The sequence below is a fragment of the Cygnus olor genome, chromosome 7 (assembly GCF_009769625.2).
Source record: "Cygnus olor isolate bCygOlo1 chromosome 7, bCygOlo1.pri.v2, whole genome shotgun sequence".
NCBI lineage: Eukaryota > Metazoa > Chordata > Aves > Anseriformes > Anatidae > Cygnus > Cygnus olor.
In genome coordinates, this window is record NC_049175.1 from 38,115,776 (window position 1) to 38,139,506 (window position 23,731).

Below are 23,731 nucleotides of genomic sequence, written 5' to 3' on the forward strand. Positions count from 1 at the left end.
CAGCTTGGATTAGCAGAACAAATCTTGTTTTCTCTGGTGTGAAATCAGAAACAGTGTAAAAGTATTTTTACTTGGAGATTCATTAGAAGGCATGCTTCTTTTCTGTTGCACTGGCTTATCAGCAGTCGTGTAAATGAATCACTAGTTCATATTTAGCATTGATGTTAATGTAAGTTGATGGTAAAATGCCTCCTTTTTTGCCAAGTGCTACCTTTTATTTAGGTTCTCACAGAAAAAGCCTTCAGTCCTTACAGATCTGCCAAATGTGTTCTGTATGCTGAATGACATCGGGATCTTTTTGCTGACACTGTTAAACTTGTGAAAGAGGCACATCCATCCATGATCTACTTAGAATGATGCTGCATTAGTTTATCAGGACATTTGTTTAGTCTTCCTATAGGAGCCAGATCTCAAAGTGATTGGCACATAAAGAATGATTTTTTTTTCCCTGAAGAAGTATTGCTACATTACAGTAAATGCTTCCTCTGATGATATAAAATACTTTATCTAGACAACTTAAAGTGACAAGTTTTTGTGTTGCTTGGTATGTTCACCAGATATCCAGTAGAACTAGACCATTCAGGGCTCTTGACAGTAGCGTTTTTGGAGTTTTTCTCTTATGCATACCTAGTCAAAACTCAATCCAGTTGGATAGTTCCAGCTTAATGTTAACTGTCAGATAGCTACCCAACTTCCCGTGTCAGAGGAGTTTGATAAATTTGGTCAAGTTCTCACCTCTAGAGATGCCAGGACATTGCCCTGATCAGGAGAAAGGCTGAGTACAAAGCGGGTCAAGAAGCAGAACTGCTTGCTCATGACCCATGTAGATCCATACATTGTTCTTTAAGGTTGAAAAGTCTGTGTTATTTCTATCTGTGATGCGACCATTCATTAAAAAGTTTAAAAGAGCTTTGCTTTACCACTAAATCTCTTTTACAAACACAGTACCCTTTCCAGCTTTAAATTCACATGTCAACCTTGTGCTGATAGCAGGAAATTGATAATCTGAACGGGTTGGGTGGCTACATTGTCACAGCGCATACAGGATTTGGATGGAGCGAGTCTCATTCATCTTCTACATATTCCCACATTAAGATTTTTATTTTCTTGGTTTACAAAAGGCCTATTTGTCCTGAGGTCTGATTTTTATTTTTTTTAATCATTTTCACTCTCTGAACCAATTAATGGGCATCAAACTAAAACTAAAACTTGTTGATTACGTTATGGGCCTTCTTGATTGATGAAGGATGGCATGTAGCAGTAGGGAGGTTGGCAGAGTTGGAAACTGTTTCCACCTATGCACATAGGGACTGCTATACTATATGACACCAGTAACTGTTTTTAAATGTGGCAGAGATTCAGAGGAAGATGAAGGAAATCCTCTGATGGGCAGCTATAGAACAGTTACATCTCAGGAGTCAGTCTAGGTTAGACCTTAAAGTTTAACAACAGTCCTCTCGAAGGCTCTGCTCATGCATGTATGATTTCAGTTGTAATTCTGGGTATTTAAACAGTTATGAATATCCAGTATTTTTTAGGATCTTGCTCAATTCTGACAGTCTGGGACAATAAGATGCCCATCAAAATAATGCATTAAGTAGAGAATAAACTTCACGTTTATATTGGGTTTCATATAGCTGTTTCTGAATTTAATTGACTGTTCCCATTCCTGTCTTAGGACGTAACAGAAGAAATTTCTGATTTTCCTGTTGTAGGCCACTCAGTATTTGGTTTTGGTGCAGTGTATTGCCTGCTACTCTCACTTCTTTGAGGAAAAACATGCACTTTCTCCATTATAAGTATTTTTCACCATTTCTTGTTTTATCTCAGAGTATGGTAGTGCTTCAGTGACTTCAGTGGATGACTTCACCATGTCACCTTTCTTTGCAGGAGAAATTGTTAACCAAAAACAGATTTAATTTTCACAGAAGAAGCTGCTTAGCTGTTTTTCAATTTCTCCTTTTCTAGGAGATGTTTGAGAAACTAGTGAGGAAGCAGTTGCACACTCAGGATGGTCAGATTTAGATTTTAATGAGGAATTGTACTAATGCTATAAGAAAGACATGGACATACTGGAGCAGGTCCAGCAAAGTGCCACTAAGATATTGGAGCATCTTCCATGTGAGATGAGGATGAGAGATCTGGGACTGTTTTAGTCTCGTGACATGAAGGCTGGAGGGGGATCTCGTCAGTAAGTGTAAATACCTGCAGGGAGAGTGCAAAGAAGAGGCAGCCAGGCACTTCTCAGTGCTGCCCAGTGACAGGACAAGAGGTGACAGGCCCAAATTTAAATACACCACTTAAATGTAAGAGAAAATATTTTTGATAGGAGGTCAGACACTTGAGCAGGCACCCCAGGGAGGCTGTCAGGTCTCTCTCTGTTCCTGAAGAGGCTCAATCCCCAGCCCCCTTCTGTAGGCACCTGCTGGGAGCAGGTTGGGACGGGGATCTCCAAAGCTCCTGCCAGCCCCACCTGTCTTCAGTGTCTACTGGTGACTTCTTCCCAGCTTGCTACAAAACTGAGGTGTCCATTCTTAAAAGCTATTCGCTAAAAGATTTGTTGACCTGTGAACCCTGAAAAATAGCTTTTTTTTTCTCCTTGAGAGTTTGAGAAGGTGGTATTTGGCAATTGCACGTCCTTCAGTAAATCCTGATATTTGTACTCATTCCTATGAAGCTTTCTGCAATAGCTGGATTATTACTCCTGTGCTAGTCAACTCCTCCAGACAGAGACACAGCTTACTGTCTAGTATCCTTTATTTTATTTCTTTAACTGACACAGCTAGACAAGCAGAAGATTTAAATGTGGACAGACTCTAAGTAGATGATGATTGTCAATATTGTTGATTTAAAGCAACAGGCCAAAAGCTGAGATAATCTTAATGACTGTATACTAGTTTGCTGTGTAAAAGTTGTGATTACAGGTGTGTTACAAATGAGATGATAAATGCGTTAACAAGCGTAAGTTGATGTTCAGGTAGGTAGACTAAAATCTGAAAAAAATAGTTGCTAGATAAACCATGCAGATAATCATCACTCATAAGTAACACTTTTCACCTTAATGTGTTTTTTATTAATTTTCCTGTTAATTATCCAGTATGAATTGCTGGATATTGTCTGAGGATGCAAATAGGTGTTTCTTTGAAGAGCCACGTCAGGAAGTATGAGTGCTTGAGTATACAGAGACCAAATTCATAATTAGAGCTCCAACACTTCACATTGCTCTGAATAGTAAAAATAATAATACCCCTAATTGTATAGCTTGAGAATGTCAGATGTAAGCGAGTATGTTTATACGTTTTAGTGGTCTCTGTTTTTTTTTTTCCCAAGAACAACTCAGTGTTTGCCTATTTTTGCTAAGACCTTACCTGTTACACAGATGCAACAGCTTTTCCAATGAGTGCTGTAAGTTGCTTGTAACACTGAATATATGTATGTTAAGTTTGTTTTATATCTATTCCTAGCTAAGAAGTATAAAAAGGTTACTGGGAAAGAAATCTACTCAGACACTTTAGAAAGCACGCCCATGCTGGAAAAAGAGAAGTTTCCACAGGATTATTTCCCTGAGGTATGTACATTCCCAAATATCAGGTTTCATTCTGATTTGCTCTGATTACTTTAGTAACTGTTCTAAGAATGTAAATAAGGTCAGTATTGAGTCTTGATTTTTTTTCTTTTCTTTTTGGTTTGTCGGTTTCTTATAACCAGTTTCTTATATATATGTCAGTTTCTTATATATATGTTTTAAACCATTGCATGAATTTACTAAGTTCAAATGGAGTTCTTTGTGTAATAGAAAATGCTTGTGAAGGATGGAGACAGTGATGAAAAGTCTTGTTTATACATTTAAAACCAAAGAAATAGCACACAGTGCCAATTGCAAGTCTGTTTTAGGGGGGGTCTTAACTCCCTGAGAGGGTGAGACACAACTCTGAATGGATTCCATTTGTATTCAGCTGTTGCAGCTCTGTAATCATGGTTGCAGTGATGCTGTTTTTTCTTCGGCACTGCTAGGTACTGCTGCAGATATAGGGGGAATTCTTACTGGCACAAGAAAGCACACAATTTTCAAACATAGATATTTTTCTTCACACTGACATTGTACTCCCTTCTGTTTCTGCTCTCCTAAGAACTGGAGAGTGCTGTGCGTCTGGATGAAGGTCTTTTCAAACCCAGAAACACAGGATAAGCTGATGCTTTCCTTCCATTGCAGCTGCAAGTGCAATTGCACGTGTGATTTCAGCCTTTGCGTACAGTTCTTGTATTTGTTGTTGACCTTAATTTGTTCATTTTTTAATTTTAAGAGCATCTAGATCATGGCTAAGTGTTTAACAGTTATTGTTTACTACAAACCAGGTGAATACATTTGTTGAATTCATCTACCATTTGTGGATCAAATTGGCACACTTTAATATTAGAAAGAACTTAATAAACTTTAGAAATTACTTAGAATTTGTAAATATCCACACTTACAGATACTGTAGTAGTACATGTGTGCTTGGAACTGGATTGCATAAATAGTTTCAAGCTGATGGGATGTTGGTTATTCTTTTTTCTTTTTCTTGGATGCTAACTTTATTTTTGTAATGTTTTTTCTCTCTCTGCTGGAAGGGAAAACTGCCTTTGATGTAATTTTACAAGTTTTTACTTCTTCTAATAAACATCTTAAATATTTTTCTGGAGTTAAGTGTTACATCATGTTGAAGGAACTTCAAGTGGTTACTCGGATATGTATTTTTCTCCTCTATCAGCAATAAACTGTAGCAGTGTGGGTCATTGACAGCGTAAGTAGGACACGAACAGTGCTGTTGAATGATTTTATTGTAATACTGAGAGCACTGAACAGCAGCATGAGTGCTGTTACCACACGTAGCAGCAATAGGCCAAATTAGGGATTGTTCATTGATACCTAGGAAGAATTATTTCCATCATTACTTCAGTACTGTTGTTTAATAATGAGACTGGCAAATTTGTAACTTCATAGAATCATACAATGTCTCGGGTTGGAAGGGACCTTAAAGATCACCCAGGAAAGATCACTGTCTATGTCATTGATAAAGCTATTAAACAGAACCAGTCCCAGGACAGACCCCTGAGGTGACCCTGAGGTGACCCACTGGTCACCGGCCTCTACTTGGACACAGAGCCATCGACCACCACTCTCTGGGTGCGACCTTCAAGCCAACTCCTTGTCCACTGAGTGATCCACCCATCAAATCCATCTCTCTCCAATTTGGAGACCAGGATGTCATGTGGGATGACAACTTGCTCGGCATTTTTTATTACTGCCTTTTACATGAACTAATCTTTGTAGTCCCTTGGAGAAACGGTCCAGTCCAGTGGCTTTCTCACACTACCCAGAGGACCAGGGACTGTGTCTGTTTCTTGTGGCAACTCAGGGATCAGTTGTTCCCACGTTTGTTTTTGGAGCAATGGCTTCTGTATTCGATCAGTTGTGCAGCACTGCTTTAGGTACAGCCAAATACCTTTTGAAGATCCGACGCCTTCATACTATGCTGTTCCTAAATGTTACGTTACATTAAATAACTTTTCCAAGGAGGCTTTCATCTAGCACCATTTTCTGGTATTGTCAGGAGTGCTGTTTACCCGGCGGAGGAATGGCTAGGTGCACTGGGTCTGGCTGGCATGGTGTTAGCTTTCCCCAGAGCACCGGTACAGAGCTGTGCTCTGCACGTGCAGCCGGGACAGTGCTGAGGTGCAGCAGTGTGGCTGTAGCTGAGCAGCGGTGGCGCGGTGTCAGGACACCTCTGCAGCCCCCACTCCAGAGGCTGGTAGCTGGGGGTGGGCAAGAGGCAGGCAGGGGACGGCCAGGCCAGCGGACCTGTGCTGCCCACAGGGATGTCCTGTACCGTATCACCTCATGGCCAACAGTTAAAGCGGGGGCGAGAGGGGGGGAGGAGGAGAAGCGGGGGCCCTTGTGATAAAAGCATCTGTCTGCGCGAGCAGCCGCAGAGCATATTGAGGCCCTGCCTCCCAAAACACGGCCAAACATTGCTGGCTGATGGGAAGTAGAGAATAATTGTTTCCTCCTCTTACTTCCACATAACCTTTGCTTTTTGTTTCCTTTCATTAAACTGCTTCTATCTCAAACTCACATTTTTTTCCTTTTTCCACCATCTCATTTCTTCCTCTCCCTTCTCCTCCCTGTCCTGCTGAGGACGGGCAGTGTGGTACTCAGCTGCCTCCCGGTGTTAAACTGTGGTCACTCGTAATTAAGACATGAACAAATCCTTGAAAGGTCTGTTCCCGCACACAGCACAATACCTGGTAATAGTGTTGCTTGCAAGACTTACAGAACAGCCTGGGGGATTAATTTGTTTTATTTCAAAGCTTCACACAGTCGGAGAGGAAGCTGCTAAGGGCTCTCAGGAACTACATTGATGAAGATAGTAGCAGCACTGATATTTACAATTCTGTGACTTTTTGTTGTCATTCAGTGTGTAACCAGGCATACATCAAGCCAGCATATTTTTTGTTTGACTAGAAAAATTAGGAAACAATTGTGAACATTTTTATACATACTACACTGTTTTTCGTTTTGGACTAAAGACCAAGGAGTCTCTCAAGCATACATAAGTACAGCAACAACAATAAAAAAATAACAGTGACATAGTTTTGGTTCTCTTATACACATTTGATAATATTTTTTAAGCTAAAATTAATTCCTGTTATTACCTATTTTCTTCCTAGCCAAGTGCTGCTAATAATGGTACTAATTTAAAGACCACAAAATAATTCGTATTTTGAAAATATGAATCCACACAGGAGAATGCATGAACAGAATATCACACCAGATACTACATTTACATGCTCTTGCATGTTTTAGCCAGACTTCTCATATCACCTTTACAATATTTTTGTGTGAAAAATGGTTTAAGGCTGATTTCTTTTCTTTTTATTACTGCTGTTTAAGAATGATCTAAAAGTAATTACAATGATTGAGGCATAATGCAATTCAAAATAATTACAGCCCACTGCATATAAAACTAACAAAACTTTCTGTCTTGATTTATGGGTCCTCTTGGCTAGGCATAAGACTCAAATGATGCCTCTGGGAGCAACACTCCAGATAATGTTAGGCCATTTTAAAAAAAGCAGATTTGTGTAGTCTATCAGGCCTGAGTAATTTTTTTTTCCCATAGTGAGAAATTGGTTGTTATCATAGATCACAGATACTGCTCAAAGCTCTTATGAAAGATGAATTAATTTCACTAATGCTTTAATGCAAACCTTTCATGGAGAAGGCTGTATGGTGATAACCTTACTGCGGTCTCTCCTTTCTCAATGATGATTTATGTTGTCTTTTAGTAGATGAAACTGCCTGTATTCACAATCCATCTGCTGGCTAAAGGAATCCTATTAACAGAGGATCTGAGAAGAGACTTAATATTGTAAGGTGAAAGATGTAGTATCCCCTTTCTGGGATGTGAATCTGGACATTTTTTTCTTATTTCAAAATGTAGATACCTCTCTGAGAGCACAGATGATCTATATCATCTCTACCTGGTTTTATGTTGTTTTACAAATGGTGGATCAGCTAGTTAATATCTGTTACAGTCAAAATAAAGATCATTTCTTTAAAATCTGGAATATGAAACAGTTTTTTCTTTCTGCCTTTCTAGGCTATAGTTCTTTACATTCTGTTTCCAAAATTTTCTTCTTTCCAAGCACTGTATTTGAGAATATTAAAGCACATCGGTGACCCAAAATATGTGAGGCACGTTGCTCACCTGCAGTATGTATCTAAGGTGAAAGACAACATTTTTATGTTTCCGTCCACCATTGCTGTTTTTGTAATTATTTTAAATCATGTTCCAGTAGTAATATAATTTTCTTGTATAAATATATCCGAAAGAAAATCTTATGTGATCAGTTGCTGAGTTAGGCTTATCCTAACATTAACAGCAAAGACACTGTGAGATCCGAGTTCCAATTTTGGCGTTTGGGACAAGTCACGTCACCTTGCCATGCCTGGCAATCCCATGTATGGCTGTCACGTTATCACCATGCTACTATTATTTTAATAATAAAGATTTTGTTATGGTAGTTATCTACCTTTAGTAAATACTGCATTCTCAGAATACTTCAGGTGAAATGAGCTGCAGTTACTATTGTATTGTGGTTTGGGAGCCTAAAATTTAGGTCCTTTGTTTATACTCCCGTCAATCCTAAATTCTGCTGTTCGAGAGAAAGGAATTCCTGTAGATTTAAATGTTATTTGGAGAGTTTAGTAAAGTACAGGAGAAAAAAGAAGATGTCTTGGAAAACAAAATAAATTGCATCTCTGTGAATATGAAGTGTGAGAACAGGCTGGTGGTTTGTGTTACTCTTTCTCATCATTGTTTTATATGTATACCCATACCCATCACTTCCACAGGCCTTCTGCCAACTTGACATTATAACTTAAAACTTTCTTACAAGTAAATACTTAACTCTGTCTTAACATCAAAAGCTGCATATTATTGTATTTCTGTTTTCTAAAATAACTTTTAATGAACAAATTATATATTGCTACTGGTTGGTTTCTCCACTGGTGATGTGTATACGAAAAAGCCAACAGCAATAATGATTGAAACGTTACATGGTTTTGTATGTGAAAATCAGTGGAGCAAGTGTATGTTTTATCATGTATTTCTTATATTTGTTTACATCATACAGAGACTTAAATTTGGTCTTCTGGTAGATGTATTATTAAGTAAAACTCTATGCTGTATTCTGGTAAATAAATGGTAATCAAAGCAGTATGTCAAAAAGCAAATTATCACTTAAATTACTGATATTTCACTACATAGTAGACTTTGTTACTCGATAGATTAACTTCACATTCTTGAGGTCTCCTTATACATTTTTTGATAAGTGAACTTTAGATTTATATAATGGCTCTTAAAAATCTTTTACCAGTAAAAATATGACTGAATAGTGCTGTTCCAATGTTTGTTTAGTGTTCAAAGGCTGAGTTAGGGTTGAGTTTCCCATGTACTATGTAGCATTCTGAAATACAGGTCAATCAGAAAGAAACTTTGAAGAGTTCGTATATGAACTAATAAAAACACAATAACACAAATTCTTTAATTTTGTGAACTGATCTAAGGAAAGAAGGAAAGTCATTTGGGGGCTCGAGCTGCATTCTACATGTTTTTTATGGAAAATTGCCCCAAAATATGCCTTTTTTGCTGTTCAGTAAAACATTAAGCATATTATGAGTACATGAGATGCAAGTTTCTGCACGAGTTCTCATTGCAACGACACAGGCCTGTTAATACTGAACACTGCTTGGTGTGTCAGTTGTTCTTCCTGTTCAGTGCTTGGCTGCCTCACATAGGAGATTTCCCATCTTCGTCTGTGAGCTGTGGTGTCCCTTTAAGAAGCTGCAATTACACTGCAGTCATTGCCACTTTAATATGTCTTTCCTTCATGCCCCTGTTTTGTATGGTTGAATAAACCCTTGCTGGGTCACTATTTAATTTGATATGGTCCCTCTCAGTAAAATGATGGAGAAAAGATGAATTAAAGCTCTGTGCTAGTCATTATCAATCATGGTTTGTGTGCATTACTTATTGCTCACAGTGCTTTTTGACATTAGCCCTCTATAACCTCTCTCTTCATGTTAATGTTGTCTGGAGGTCCTTTTACCCGATGTAGCAGAGGTTATTTATGTAGGTGGTGTTTCTAGGGGGTTTTAAAAGGTCAGCACGATCTCCTGAGAGACTCTATTCACAAAGAAAAGGCTGATGGAATGTAACTACAAGTTTTCAAATTGTGATTTTTCTTAAGGACTTCTAATAGGGATTTGCTGGAATTTCAGTTACACTTACTAAAGAAGAAATGTGGCAAAGTAACATCTAAGATATACTACTGCCCTTAAAACAAATATTCGCAAGGCATGCATGAGGAAACGCCAAACTACAGTAAGAGATTCCTGTGTTTTACCATGTCGTGAAACAAATTGTGTTGTAAATACCTTTTAATTGGCTTGTATCAATGAAGGCTTGCATGAAATGTAAGGCATCAGAGCTAAGGGCTGGGCATGCTTTATACTGGTATTGCTTGTATTGGTATGGTAGTCGGTGACGGAGTCGGAGTGAAGGCCTGCGGGATGGCCTGTAGAAGAAGTGTGTGATGATTGACAGCAGGACTCTCAGTCTCATACGCTATAGTTACACAAAACCTTAAGCTAATTGTACATACATGAGTCTATGGCAGCAGGCAGGACACATCCCAGGGAGAAAGGGATCCAGCTGATGTCGTTGTGAGGCCTTTCTCTGCCATTGGAAAAGGGAGAGCTTCTTGAGGGCTGGGAAAACATGAATGTCACAGCTGTTTCCAAAAAGGGCAAAAAAGAGAGTCCCAGGCAGCGGGCTTGTCCTCAGTTGTGGGAAGGTGATGGAGCAAACCTTTCTAGGTGACCAGTTGCGTGGACAAAAGGGAATGCCCCGAATGTTGTTTGCACTGACACTAGCAAGGCTTCTGATACAGTTTCCTATAGTACCCTTGAAGCCAAACTGGTGAGATGTGTCTAGAGTAGATGGACTACAAGATAGCTGGGAAGTTGGCCATCAACCAGCCTCAGAGTGGTGATCTATGGTGCAGCTGGTGGCTGGTTGCTGGTGGTGTTCCTCAGGCTGATTCTGGGGTCATTACTACTCAACATCTGTGTTAACAGTTTGGACAGTAGGATGAAACACATGCTCAACTGCAGATGATGTCAAGATGGGGTAGCAATAAAGGCGGTAGAGGGCAGGGCTGCTGTTCAGAGGGACCTCAACAGGCTGAAGAAGTCATTTGATGGGAAAGTTTGGCAAAGGTTAATGACAAGTATCCCCTAAAGGGATGGAATAACTTGTAAAGCAGTACAGGCTGGAGGTGACTGTCCAGAAAACAGAAAAGGACCAGGGTCTTGTTGGACAGCAAGTACATGACCCAGCACTGTGCTTTGGCAGCATGAAATGACAACAATATCCTAGTTATGTTATGTCCCAGGAAAGGACTCCTCCCCTCTATTTGGCATCACGACTCCAGCGTTTTGTTTTTGGGAACCCCTGGACCAGACAGATGGGGGCAAACTGGAGCAAGCACGGCAGAGGCACCAAGCTGGTTGGGGCTGAATTGGGAGATGCGGGAGGAGGATGAGAGAGCTGGTCTGTGCTGCCAGGAGAGGGTGGAAAGGTGTACCATGGGGCTGGCTGCTGCGGCCAGCTGCTGGCTTTTGAGGGGTGTTTTGAGGCTCTTCTGGGTGGTGTACAGCAGCAGCACAAGGGGCAGTGGTCAGCAGTTGCAGCAGGGGAAAATCTGACTAAACGGGGCAGGGGGGAGACACGACACCATAAGGATAAACAGATAAACACTAGAAGAGAGGCAGGCCCAGGTGGGTTGTGGAATCAGTGTCCTTGGGGATGCTCAAAACCCAACTGGATATGGCTCTAAGCAACCTAATACAATTGGCCCTGTTTCTCTTTTACATCTTTTGAAGTACCTATTGTGTTGCCAAAGAGGAAAATAGCAAATGAAGAATGACAGCTCAATTTAAAGCATTGTCTTGGACCACATCATAGGCTTGGACAATTTGATTTTAAGTTCAATGTATTATTTTTCAGTAATTAGGAGTTTGATACAGTTATTTTTAGGAATGGGATGACAGAAGCCCCTTTTTCAGTGAGATTATATTTAACGCAATGTTGAATGCTTTTAGCATTTAACTTTTTTCAGTGTTTTCCTTTTGAAAAAAAAAAAAGTTGACATTTTGCCAAATCTCAACTTGTAACAGTATTGCCATGGTCATCACAGCAACCCTGAATGGAAGGGACCTTATTGGATTATGGGATTTGTAGTTGAGCTGTGAAGGCTGGGCTGTCAGGAAGAATTGGTGTATTATCCCTCCAGCCTACCACTCAAATTGACCAGTGACTGCAAGAACCACAGAAAACATTTAAAATAAAGTAGATAATTATTCATAGCCACCACAGAGTTCTTTTTCAGTAGAGCTGCAGTTTAAGAAAAATTAAAAATTGGGATCTCTTAAGGGACAATAATAAATATTTAGGTTAATTATTTCATCTCTTAATGTATCCATTGACTAGATTTTAGAATAGTGAACTGTTGGGGTTTCCTCCCTAAATACAATCTTTTTAGACCTAGGCAAGTTTACTTGCTCTAGAAAGCACACATTCCTAAAACAAACAAACAAACAAAAAACACCCGGATGCATCAGCAAACAGTTGATGTCAGTTACTAAATATCTCTAAAAATCCCAGAGAATATCCAGAGTCCAGAAACCACTGGTAATGGCCTGTGTTAATAATGAGGCCACCTCATTATTAATGTGGAGTTCTGCCTTTGGACTTCTTTATAGCGCTGCATCCTTTGTGGACACAGTAAAGGTCAGATTGGTGGTCCTCCTCTCCTTGAAAACTGTCTAATTTGATGAAAATTATATATGCAGATAACTGATTTAATCTAAGTAATGCTAAAGATATGTATCCCGAGTCATATAATTTCTTTTTCTATTTCTGACCAGCGTATAAAATATACGTGGTTTTCTCTTTCTTTACTACAATGCTTCAATTGTACCTTCATCTTCTGTAACACTAATAAATGAATATGCTTGGAAAAGGAAGGCATAAGAAAAGAAGAAGTCTCTAAAGAAAGTGGAAGAAAATATGTCTTGACATTCTGGAGTTCTTTCCAGGGAAGTTATGGACAGGGAGATGAACAATTTTATTAAATAATTCAAAAATATGAGATTTTTGCAGTCTGGGATTATCACACCTGGTCTCATCAAAAACACCTGTTTCAACCTGTGTGTAGTTGCAGAACTGATGCAGTCAGCTGCCAGCAGTCACCAGGTGGTGATCTGCATGGTGGCACAAGGGATGAACTTCACATCTGCTCAGAGGTGAAGACCATTTACTCTGTACAATCTCTGTTTATAAAATTTTTCTCTTTTTGTCTGTAGGAAATTTTTACATTTGGCAGAATATTTGTTAATTTATTCTTTTCCATCTTATATATGTCCTGTGATCACACTGAAAGTTAACTAAGTACAGACATAAGTCAAGAACAGAAAGTTATTCATTTTGTCTCTATGGTATCAAATACAAATTTTGATTCGCTGGATAAAGGACTTCGTTGTTAGTCACTGGTCTTGGACTCAGCAGTGTCAAGAGGACCATTTTCTTGTGCTGTCCACTGCTATAGCAATGCAAAGCTGATAAAATTCATTCAGGAAGAGCCTTGGACCCTCCTTCAGTGGGGTCAGCACAGCCAGGTCCTCAGGTAAACAGCCAAGCTGCAGTTTTTCCTGCAGCTCTCACAGTAAAATTTGGCTGTAGAAGTCTGTGTGGGAAGGTCATACAAGCCTGCAGAAAGGTGGTTCTGAAGTTACCATCTGAAGTAACAAATACTGATATCAGGTTTCCCAAAATTATAGTACATAACTTTGGATAAAGGTATGCTCTTGAATTTTGTAGACATTTTTTTACTTCTTATTTTTGTAGCATGCAGGTAACGCTTTTTTTTTGTTTTTTACAAAATTATAAGCTCTAAAGTTGAATGTGGCCAATGAAATAAGGTGTCATTTACAGATAATTTTGCAAATTTTTCTGGGTTTGAATAGAAGAGAAGAACTGCATATAAATAAATTGTTTTCACATTAAAGCTTTCAAGAATAAGCTATTTACTCAGTAAAATAAACATTCTTAAATCTTTGTAAGCATATTGTGAATCTAGGGAGAATCCTCATGGGAAAGGGCCCTGGCAAAGGAGTTTTATGTCTGGTTGGTCTTGATTGCAGTTGCAGAAATGAAGGAGGTTTTTTGTTGTTATTTTGTTTGTGCCTAACAAGGGGAGGAAGAGGTGGGAGATACGTAACTGTTATCTGAAAGGTGATTAGAGAACAGTCCATTTAGATTTTGCAAGGTAGTTCACCGTCTTGGGAGGATTTTGGACCTTGAAATTTCATAAGGACTATCTATTCACAGTGAGGCAGATAAGTACATCTGGTGAGTCTCGTCTGAAGACTATAGGCAGTACGTTAGGAGAGGCTTAGGGAGTGATACCCCTAACTGTGGGAAACACATTGCTGTGGCTGGTGCTTTATTAGTAATAAGTGGCTGCAGTCTTTTGCTACAGAATCATTGGCGTCATTATTTAGGCCTGTCTGGTGCAGCAATCATTACCAGTGAACGTTCACCTAGCCCCACATTCATTGTTTACGGTGAATAAAAAGGATGCAGAATCATGTCTTTTTGTGGGATGTTGTAATTCATGGCAGCGGTTTAGGAGTGGTGCTGAAAAAATCCTTTTGCTGTACCAGAAGTATGGTATGTTAGCAAGAGCTGATTTGTGGCTTTCTCACAAACATTACAGTTTTGATAAATGTGATGTTTTACCATTATTTAAATTCCCTTTAACTTTTATAGAAATATCAGGTGGGTTGGCTCAATAGGAGAAATGGCTTTCTGGCACATCTCATTCATTTTAATTTGATGTAAATCTCTGATGACATTTTACAGGTCAGGTAAAATTACAAGGAGACAAGACATTTATGCATAGGCAGTAAGAATTTGCTGTTTTAGGACGAACATAAATATAAAAAGCTTTCCTAATTGGTTATCTAAACAACTACCAGGTCTTACGTTAATTTTACACATAAGTTTATAACTGTATTTCAGGACCAAAAATATAAATAATTCCAGGATTTATGAGAGACGATATATGTTTTCAAGCCTCTTCAGTCAGTGTGTAGTGCTTTTTAGTTACGTTGTGTGGATGAACTTTGTTTTACTTGCTTCTCTGTTTAAGTACATTTTACTTTCACAGTAATCCTTTGCTTAAGATGACTGATTCTTATTTGCTTATTTTTCAGTGCAAGTGGTCCAGAAAAGGTTTCATTCGAACAAGGTGGTGTATTACTGATTGGTACGTTGCATCTTTAAATTATTTCTGATGATGTGTATTACGTGTATTTTTATTAGCAACTATTACGGAGAAGGTATTCATATACATAAAGAATTGATTAGTTCCAAAGCAGTTACTTGAGTTTATTGAGCACATAATGCTCAATAAGTTGTAATGATGCACAAGATGTGATTTGAATATTCATACGTATGTGCAATTAACACGGGAAAATTCAGGTCATAAGCAATCTCTTGATCAAGCATAATCAAAAAAGTCTGGTGTCTGTGACTAAGGAGACAGGTATGGAGTCACAGTGTGCCACCTAAAGGCATTCCCCAACCCCTCCCCATCACACCTGATACAGCCAGGGGTCTACAGCACATTGCATAAGTCAGACACTGGTCCTGGGTGGATGCAGCCCTCACTCCTGGGATTTGTGAGGAAAAATGTTGTTTTTTGTGAACTCTTTAAGCTGGCCATTTAAGGCCCCATCAAGTTTCCACTGAAGTAAGTGGAGGGACCCTATCATTAAGGAATGCAGCGCTGTTACACCAGTTCTTACTATATTATTTTTACTGGAACAGAACTTTTTATCTCTCATATTCAGGTCAGGATTCCCATTTTAAATCTAAGGCGTGGTCCTGTTCTCTGTGAGCTTGCTTATTTTCATCCCGGAGTAAAGTAAAGCACCTGGCAGCCCACCACTCACTAACCAGGTTTGGTGAAGGGGCAGCAGAGAGCTGGTAGCACACTTTTCATCTTTGTGCTCATGCGCTGCTTAGGAAGTGACTCATCAAACAAGTAGAATGTAACCTGTCTGTCATGAATACAGAGTCACATGTAAGATATGCTGTGAAAATCTGTGGGAGAAACAAATGGTTTTTGTTCTTAGAATTATCCATCAGCCTAAACAAACCATAAAGAGGTGACGGTTGAGGGCAGCAGACAACTGTATGAATATAAATGTTGAACATCATTATGTTGTTGTACGTTAGAAGACTTTGGAAGAAGCAGTACCAAGCAGTATTGACAAGAGGTGTTTTTCATGACTTGAAGATATTTACTGTGTTTGAAAATACAGATTGTATTTTGTATTCTGTATTTAATAACAATAATAATAGTAGTAATAGTATATGTCAGAGGGAGAAGTGTGTTGTACAAAACATTATATATGAGAGAGCTTGAATATTTTCCTTGTCTTAATACAAGGAGAGTTCAATAAACCCACAGATAGTTCAGATTTCTCTAGCCCCACATGGAAATCTGACCATACCTTTTTACCATTTAGTCACAGTTCTGGTCTTTATTGCTTATTTTTGTTATAGTCACCATAAAACGTGTGACTGTACAACAGTTTTACATTCTTCCTGTAGTCATTTCATGTCTTAAAATCACAAATTTGATCTTAAAGTCTGATAAATGTTCATACAGCTTGACATCTGAGTGATTACTAGTGTTCTTGCTTGTTTGCATAAGCATGTTCATTACACTAAGCAAACAAATTGTGAAAAATGAAAGAGCAGCAAATTTTCTCCCTTTACAGACTTTGTTTTCACCCAGAAACCAGGCAGGCGGCTATTGAATAATTTAGGTTCTTGTTAATTTTTCTGGATCCATATGACATAGCATGTGACTCCACCAGTAAAGATCTGCAGAAGTAGGTAGCATCACAGAGTCATAAAACCATAAAATCATAGAATGGTTTGGGTTGGAAGGGACCTTAAAGATCATCTAAATCCAACCCCCTGCCATGGGCACAGACACCTTCCACTAGACCAGGTTGTCCAAAGCCCCCCCAGCCTGGCCTTGGGCACTGCCAGGCGTGGGTCACTCACAACTTCTCTGGGCAGCCTCTTCCAGTGCCTTACCACCCTCATAGTAAGGAATTTCTTCCGTACATCTAATCTAAATCTACCCTCGTTTAGTTTAAAGCCATTCCCCCTTGTCCTATCACCACACTCCCTGACAAAAAGTCCCTCCCCAGCTTTCCTGTAGGCCCCTCTAGGTACGGGAAGGCTTCTGTGAGATCTCCCCAGAGCCTTCTCTTCTTCAGGCTGACCAAACCCACCTGTCTTAGCCTGTCTTCATAGGTGCTCCATCCCCTTGATCATCTTTGTGGCCCTCCACTGGACTCGTTCTAGTAGGTCCATGTCCTTCTTGTCCTGGGGTCCCCAGAGCTGAATGCAAGGCTCCAGGTGGGGTCTCATGAGAGCAGAGCAGAGGGGGACAATCACCTCCCTCACACTGCTGGCCACACTTCTTTCGATGTAGCCCAGGATATGCTTGGCTTTCTGGGTTGCAAGTGCACATTGCCAGCTCATGTTGAGCTTCTTGTCAACCAACACCCCAAGGTCCTTCTCCTCAGACCTGCTCTCAATCCCTTCCCATGTTTGTGCTTGGGACCTTGAACTTGTCCTTATTGAACCTCATGAGGTTCGCACAGGCCCACCTCTCAAGCTTCTCCAGGTCCCTCTGTATGGCATCCCTTCCCTCCAGCATGTCAACTGTATCACACAGCTTGATGTCATTGGCAAACTTGCTGAGGGTGCACTCGATCCAACTGTCCATGTCACTGACACAGATGTTAAATAGTGCCCATACCAATACTGACCCCTGAGGAACACCACTCATTACTGATCTCCACTCGGACATTGAGCCATTGACCACAACTCTTTGAGTGCAACCATCCAGCCAATTCCTTACCCACCAAGTCATCCACCCATCAAATCCATGTCTCTCCAGTTTAGAGACAGGGATATCATGGGGGACAGTGCCAAATTCTTTGCTGAAGTCTAGGTCAACGATGTCAGTTGCTCTTCCCCTACCCACCAATGCTGTAACCCCATCATAGAAGGCCACCAGATTTGTCAGGCATAATCTGCCCTTAGTGAAGCCATGTTGGCACAATTTGCTATTCTGGCCTATTGTCTTATATCATGAGAGTTTTCTCTCAGATATCTCTCTCCTATCCTCTTGGACTTCCTATTTGTAAGGAAAAAAAAAAAGTTTTGAATTTAATTCTAGGCCTTTATGAGGGAAAAATCTCTTCAGGGATAGCTTTAAAAGAAATGTTTACTTGCGGATTGATACTACAAAGGGTAGTTCTTGGAAGGAGCAGTATGTAGCTAGATGTTCAGATCAGAAAACATACTATGCTTACTTTTCACAAGGGTATGTTGCAAATTAAGAGTGGGGATTTTTCTCATCTATAATGAGGTGAGCTATGTTGGTAGTTTCCTGTATGGAATAGTCTATGATGATGATCCATATGATCCAACAGTATCTCAAATGTTTCTAAGGGTAAGTTAAAGAGGCAAGTTACTGTGAGCAATTTCTGGAGAATGAAAGTGAAATATTATGGAAAATATATGGGTTTAGAAAATAAACCTAGTTAGATCTAAGTGTATAATATGTCTATTTCTGGTATGATAAGTGTTTAAACCCTGTCTATATGCATATACGTATAAAATAAATGATTTATATAGAATCACAGGACCATTTAGGTTGGAAAAGACCCTTAAGATCATTGAGTCCAACCATCACCTAACACTACAAGTCCACCACTAAACCACATCCCAAAGCATCATAACAAAGTATTTTATTTTATTTTTATTTGAGGTGAGCAAAGTTCTGGCTGTTTTCATAATTATGACTTTTGATTTATACATTTCTGTGTGCTAATAGTTGAATAAAAATATACCCATGGGAATTGTTGTAAATGCTTCCATGTGAATCCTTGAAAGGAAGCTATTAATATTCCCTTCCTGGGAAAACATCATTATAGAATGTACCTCATGCCAAAAACAGAGGGTTTCCAAAACCACAAAAAGGTGACCTTAAAATATTTCAGAAAAAACGTCCTCTTTTTCCTCCTCTTCGATTTGGTGATCTGCCCCAGTTGAGGTCCTCTATGAGTCCAGATTTTTCACATCCATTATTCTTCATTAGTTTATCTTTAGTGTAAACAAGGAGCTAAGAAATTCTCTAACAGGAATTTATGGGGCGCTCTGAGATTTTATTTTAAGAAAAAAATAGAACACTGCATTTTTAAAACTATTTTGAATATAACCAGTTTGGGGTTTTATTATTATTTTTAGTTTATTTCTATTCCAATAGTTCTTAGTCCTACTGTGTTAATGGGTACAAGATAGCACCCTGCATACATTATAGTCTAAGTACAGTTTACATGTACAGTTTACATTTGCTAAAGATGATGGAGTAGAGAATACAGTTATCAAATGTTAGGTATGACACCAATCTGAGAACGTCTGCAAGTATATCAGAGGTCAGAATCGGCAATCAAAGTTGTTTTCAGGTTTTAGATAAAGTAGGATTGCAAGCCTAAATTCAGGGAGGTGTAAAGCATTGCTCTTTGAAAGGAGAATTCAAAAGCACCAATACAATATTGGGAATAACTGACAGATTATCCATACAGTAGAAATACATTAAGGGAACAGAATTTGAATGTAGTTCATTATTATCTTACTGAGATGTGTTACAAGATACATCAAGGGAAGGGCATGAATGGGTGAAGGTATGGTTATTATTTAATTCAGCTCCAGCAAGCCCTTCGATAGAGTATTCTGTCTTGTTTGGAGTGCTGTGCATTAAGTAAGTGAGAAAAAGAACAGTAGAGTCCAGAGTGGTAAAAGTATTTGAGTAGGAGTTGAAAAAATTGAGCTTGCCACATCTAGGAGACTAGTTGTTGTCTGTCTCCCGTGTGGAAATGGCAGATGGAAATCAGTGTCATTTGCAGGAAAACAGACAATATGATGAAAAATAAATTATGACAGGACAGGTAAATTGTAGATGGAAGGTCTTTCATTAGCAAATTGTAAGAACAAGCAGTTTTGGACAGATGGGGACGGGTTAGAGGAACCTTCACCTGTGACATGAGGTTTTTCCCATCCCACAGGAATTCTTTCTGTTCGTCTATCAGGCAGACAAGAATGGACATCTCCAGCCATCATCTCCAGATCATGTTTTGTAGTTATGTACTAATTATATCTAAATGCAAAGGTTAGTAGGACTGCTTTAGCATAACCATGAGTTCATTCAGCAAGATACACTGTTGCCCATAGACACGAAAAAAAAAAAAAAAAATACCAAGAATATCTTTGGAAGAAGCCTGTATGCCAGCTGCTTGGTGACCAGTGTGCCTTTATCATACCTTTGTTGATTTGACTGCCATTAACTGCTGTGTCCAAGTACAATTCCTCACTCCATCATTATCTGGGGAATTTCCCTGTGCAGCAGGGGGGTTCTGCTGGACACTGCTAGCTGAAAAAATCTGTTCCCATGTTCTTGGTGGCAGGCTGCAAACTCCTTTTTGTACATAAGGTACGTTTGCCTTTTCTGTTCCTGTCTACCTCCATGCTGAATTCTCAAACAGGGAAGGTTTGTGCATGGGACTAGCAATGCAAAGTCTATAATTTAGTTCTTTGTTCAAATTCAAAATGTTTGCCTACTATAAAGGGAAAAACTGTTTTTCAAATCTGAAATCCCACGCAAGGTAATTCAGTCACATGGTGGAGCTGAGCTGTGATTCACCTCACACAAGGGACTGAAAGCTGAGGAAGTGGAACTTCACTAGCAGTAAGGCCAAAGGAGAGGGGAGACACTGAGAGGACATGCAGTGGATACTTCTGGGAAAAAAGGGCTTGAAATCCATAAAAGGCTCTGGGCTAAGCCCAAATGGTGATCATCAGTGAAGGAGAAAAATGAGAACAGAAGGAGTGGTCAGGCATTGGAACAGGTTGCCCAGGGAGGTGGTGGAGTCACCATCTATGGGGGTGTTCAAGGAAAGGTTGGGCCTGGTACTTAGGGTCATGGGTTAGTGGGTGACATTGGAAGTAGGGAGATGGTTGGACCAGATGCTCTTGGAGGGCTTTTCCAACCTTTATGATTCTATGAACATGTATTTCATTGCTTTAGCTAGTAGCATGTGTATCCTAAGGTGAAGAGCGCATGGTTTTGGAGCTCTTTGCAAAATTTGTTGGCATACTTCTGCATTTACTATTCAAGACATGAGGTACCAAAGCTGGGGGGGCGGCAGGTATATGCACAAAATACAGCACCTGGAAGAACAGTGCTTGAATGAATTACATTTCTGTGGTGATCAGCATTGTTTCAAGGGTTCTCAGATGGGAAAAACAAGAAACAGTGTGCCTGTGAGGGGGAGCTGGCAGAGACTCTTTGTCCAACAGAGTATGTCTGAGCTTCCAGATACAGAGACAGTACTGAAGCACACTCAGACAGAGTGCTTAGGTTGGGTCTAGGCTGACCACCCCCATCCTGCCTAAAAATGTCAACAAGACAGGACTTTTGTTAGAGCAATGGCAGTTTCATTTTGCCTCCATTCTTCCCGTAACTTTTTTTCTGATCTAAGTGCTGGCTACTTTTGACCAGCTACAACCAAATTTTATCGGCCTTTTTTCTGAATATGAGAATAAAGCATTTTAAAGGGCACAGGTGGAGGTCCACTGACATTAGGAAAAATTTCTTTACCATGAAAGTGGGCAAACACTGGAACAGGCTTCCTATCAAAGTGGTTGATGACCCATGCCCATCAGTGTTCAAGAGGCATTTGAATAATGCCCTCATTAACATGCTTTAATTTTTGGTTCTCCCTGAAGTGGTCAGGCAGTTGGACTTGATGGTCTTTGTAGGTCCCACTCAACTGTACTGTTCTGTTCTGTTCTATTCTATTCTAAAAAGTCTAGTTTCTTATAGCAGTCCTCCAGGATAGACTTATGTCTCTGGCATGTAATTTCAGTTTCTCTATAGTTTAAAAGATGTTTAAAGGAATTTATTCAGTTGTACTCGGGAAATAGCCCACACTTCTCTGACAAATGCTACTGCAATAATTACCATCAGTGTTCATGGAACCTACCCAAACTTTATTTTTTTAAACACTAAGCAAAATTTCAGCACATCACAGTATTTTGCATGTAGGAGCTGACAGGGCATGACACGTTTTGAAAGTGCTGGAGGGGCCTCCTTTCCAAAACATAACATAGTCAGTACTATTCTGTAACTGTGTTTGGGAGCTTTGTAGGAACCAATGAAGGAATTTTTGCTTATACTAGTTTGTTTCATGGGTGGTTCGTTTAGGGGGGACGGGTGTTCTATGGGGAGAGGAAAGCTGGGACTGTTGTTGCTTCATCTGTGGGCAGAGTATTCAAGGTTTTTTGGTTTCATTGTGACTCACCGTGGCCAATCACCAAAAGATCTTAATCGCAAAGCAGTGAGAAGGTGTAGTTTTTTAATAATACAGACTAGGTCTCTAGGACACAGAAGGCCAAAAGTAGAGCAAATGTAAAGCTGAATGACAGCGTGAACATAACAGCTGGATAGCTTTCTGTTTGCCACTCAGGTGGATCCTTTCAGTGAGCAGTGGAAAACCAAAGTTCAGAAAGACAGCTTGCCTTCCAAGTGACTGTTAGCCCACTAGAAGTGACACTTAGTATGTGATTAATGTAGTAAAAATCATAAATTCCTCTGTGTGGTCATGGTTATAACAGCGAAATCCTTCTATGTGAAGATTTTCTGCCACAGTGAAAAGTGGGAGTGTGTGAAACAACGAAATGAAAAAAAATATAGTTGCATACAGGTATGTTGTAAGGCCATTATCAAACAAAATCAGCCAAGTGTTGTGCAGTGTTACAGCAAATTCCAGTCCCTGTCTCAAAGAACTTAGTCTGCAATACTGGATATGTAGTTGCAAATATCTGTCACAACAAGTGGACAGGAAAACAGGGTGGACACATAGTGATCAGAGGAAGTCATTTATCTTTTATGCAGAGGGGCAAAGGAAGGTATTTCTGTTTCACAGGAAGTTGGTTTCATTGATTAAGAAGGAAATTCACTAATACCCTTATTTCTTCTTTTCCCCCACTCAACCCCAAATCCATAGATCTTCCCTAGAAGCAACATGATTCTATTCAGAAATCTCCTCTGTCAGACTTTGGCCATCCCACAAGGCAGATGCTGGGCATGGTAACAGCAGTCCTCGACTTCCACTTGCTCCTTCTGGAGGACAGGGGCTCCCAAAGCAGAGGCAGTGTTTCCCAGTCTGGTCTGTTTCCTCCCAGAACATGATACCCGTAGCTGGTACAGGATGGCAATGCCATGGGCTTCTGGCTAAGCCAGCCCACAGGCAGGTGAAGGGACTCACTGCAAAGTAGCAAAGGATGAGTTAATACTCCTGTCTTTCAGGTTAAAAAGCAAAGCAGTAAAATTTTACAATTTTTACAGGTTTTCCGAGGTCAGATCCTCATCCTGCAAGCACAGTCTGAGATGGACATCCTTGTGTCCTTTTCTTACCTGGAAGTTGTGTGCAGATTGACCACTATTATCGTGGCATTCTCCATGCAGGGACAGAGAAAGAGTTACAGTTATGTGATTTAGCCTTTAATGTCGGTAAAACTATGCAGTCAATATCTCTTCATTTTGTTTATTAAAAATTCACAGTTCTGCTAGGTGTTTAGCTATGAATTCTAAACGTGAAGTTGTTTGTTTACACATTCAATTTTCGTCTTTAATCATTTTAGTGCGAGGGTACTGCTTAATTTATATGGATTGTAACAGTTGAATAGCTTTTCATTTTCATATTATACGTGTTTTAAGAGAAGCCTAGATTCAGTCTTACCTGTTGATGACTTAGCATAAGTTCAATGACAATTTTCTGGTGATGATAGCTTAATTTTCACAGTCCGTGTGAGTAAATATTAAGGTAACAGTAGAGAGAATATAAAAAGTGTTATCATGTTGAATGCTTTGGTGAATGCAATAAATGTTTTTTTCTTTTACCCTG

General features: G+C 39.6%; 1 protein-coding gene across 3 annotated transcripts in view; it reads left to right on the forward strand.

Annotated features, from left to right (window-relative positions):
* INPP5A (inositol polyphosphate-5-phosphatase A) overlaps positions 1–23,731 on the forward strand; it is a 249,702-nt gene that overhangs the window by 133,200 nt on the left and 92,771 nt on the right. For all 3 annotated transcript variants that reach the window (XM_040564164.1, XM_040564163.1, XM_040564165.1), the window contains exons 6-7: positions 3,465–3,568; positions 14,885–14,937. In XM_040564164.1, coding sequence (XP_040420098.1) covers positions 3,465–3,568; positions 14,885–14,937 — 157 coding nt within the window. The remainder of the gene's footprint in view (positions 1–3,464; positions 3,569–14,884; positions 14,938–23,731) is intronic.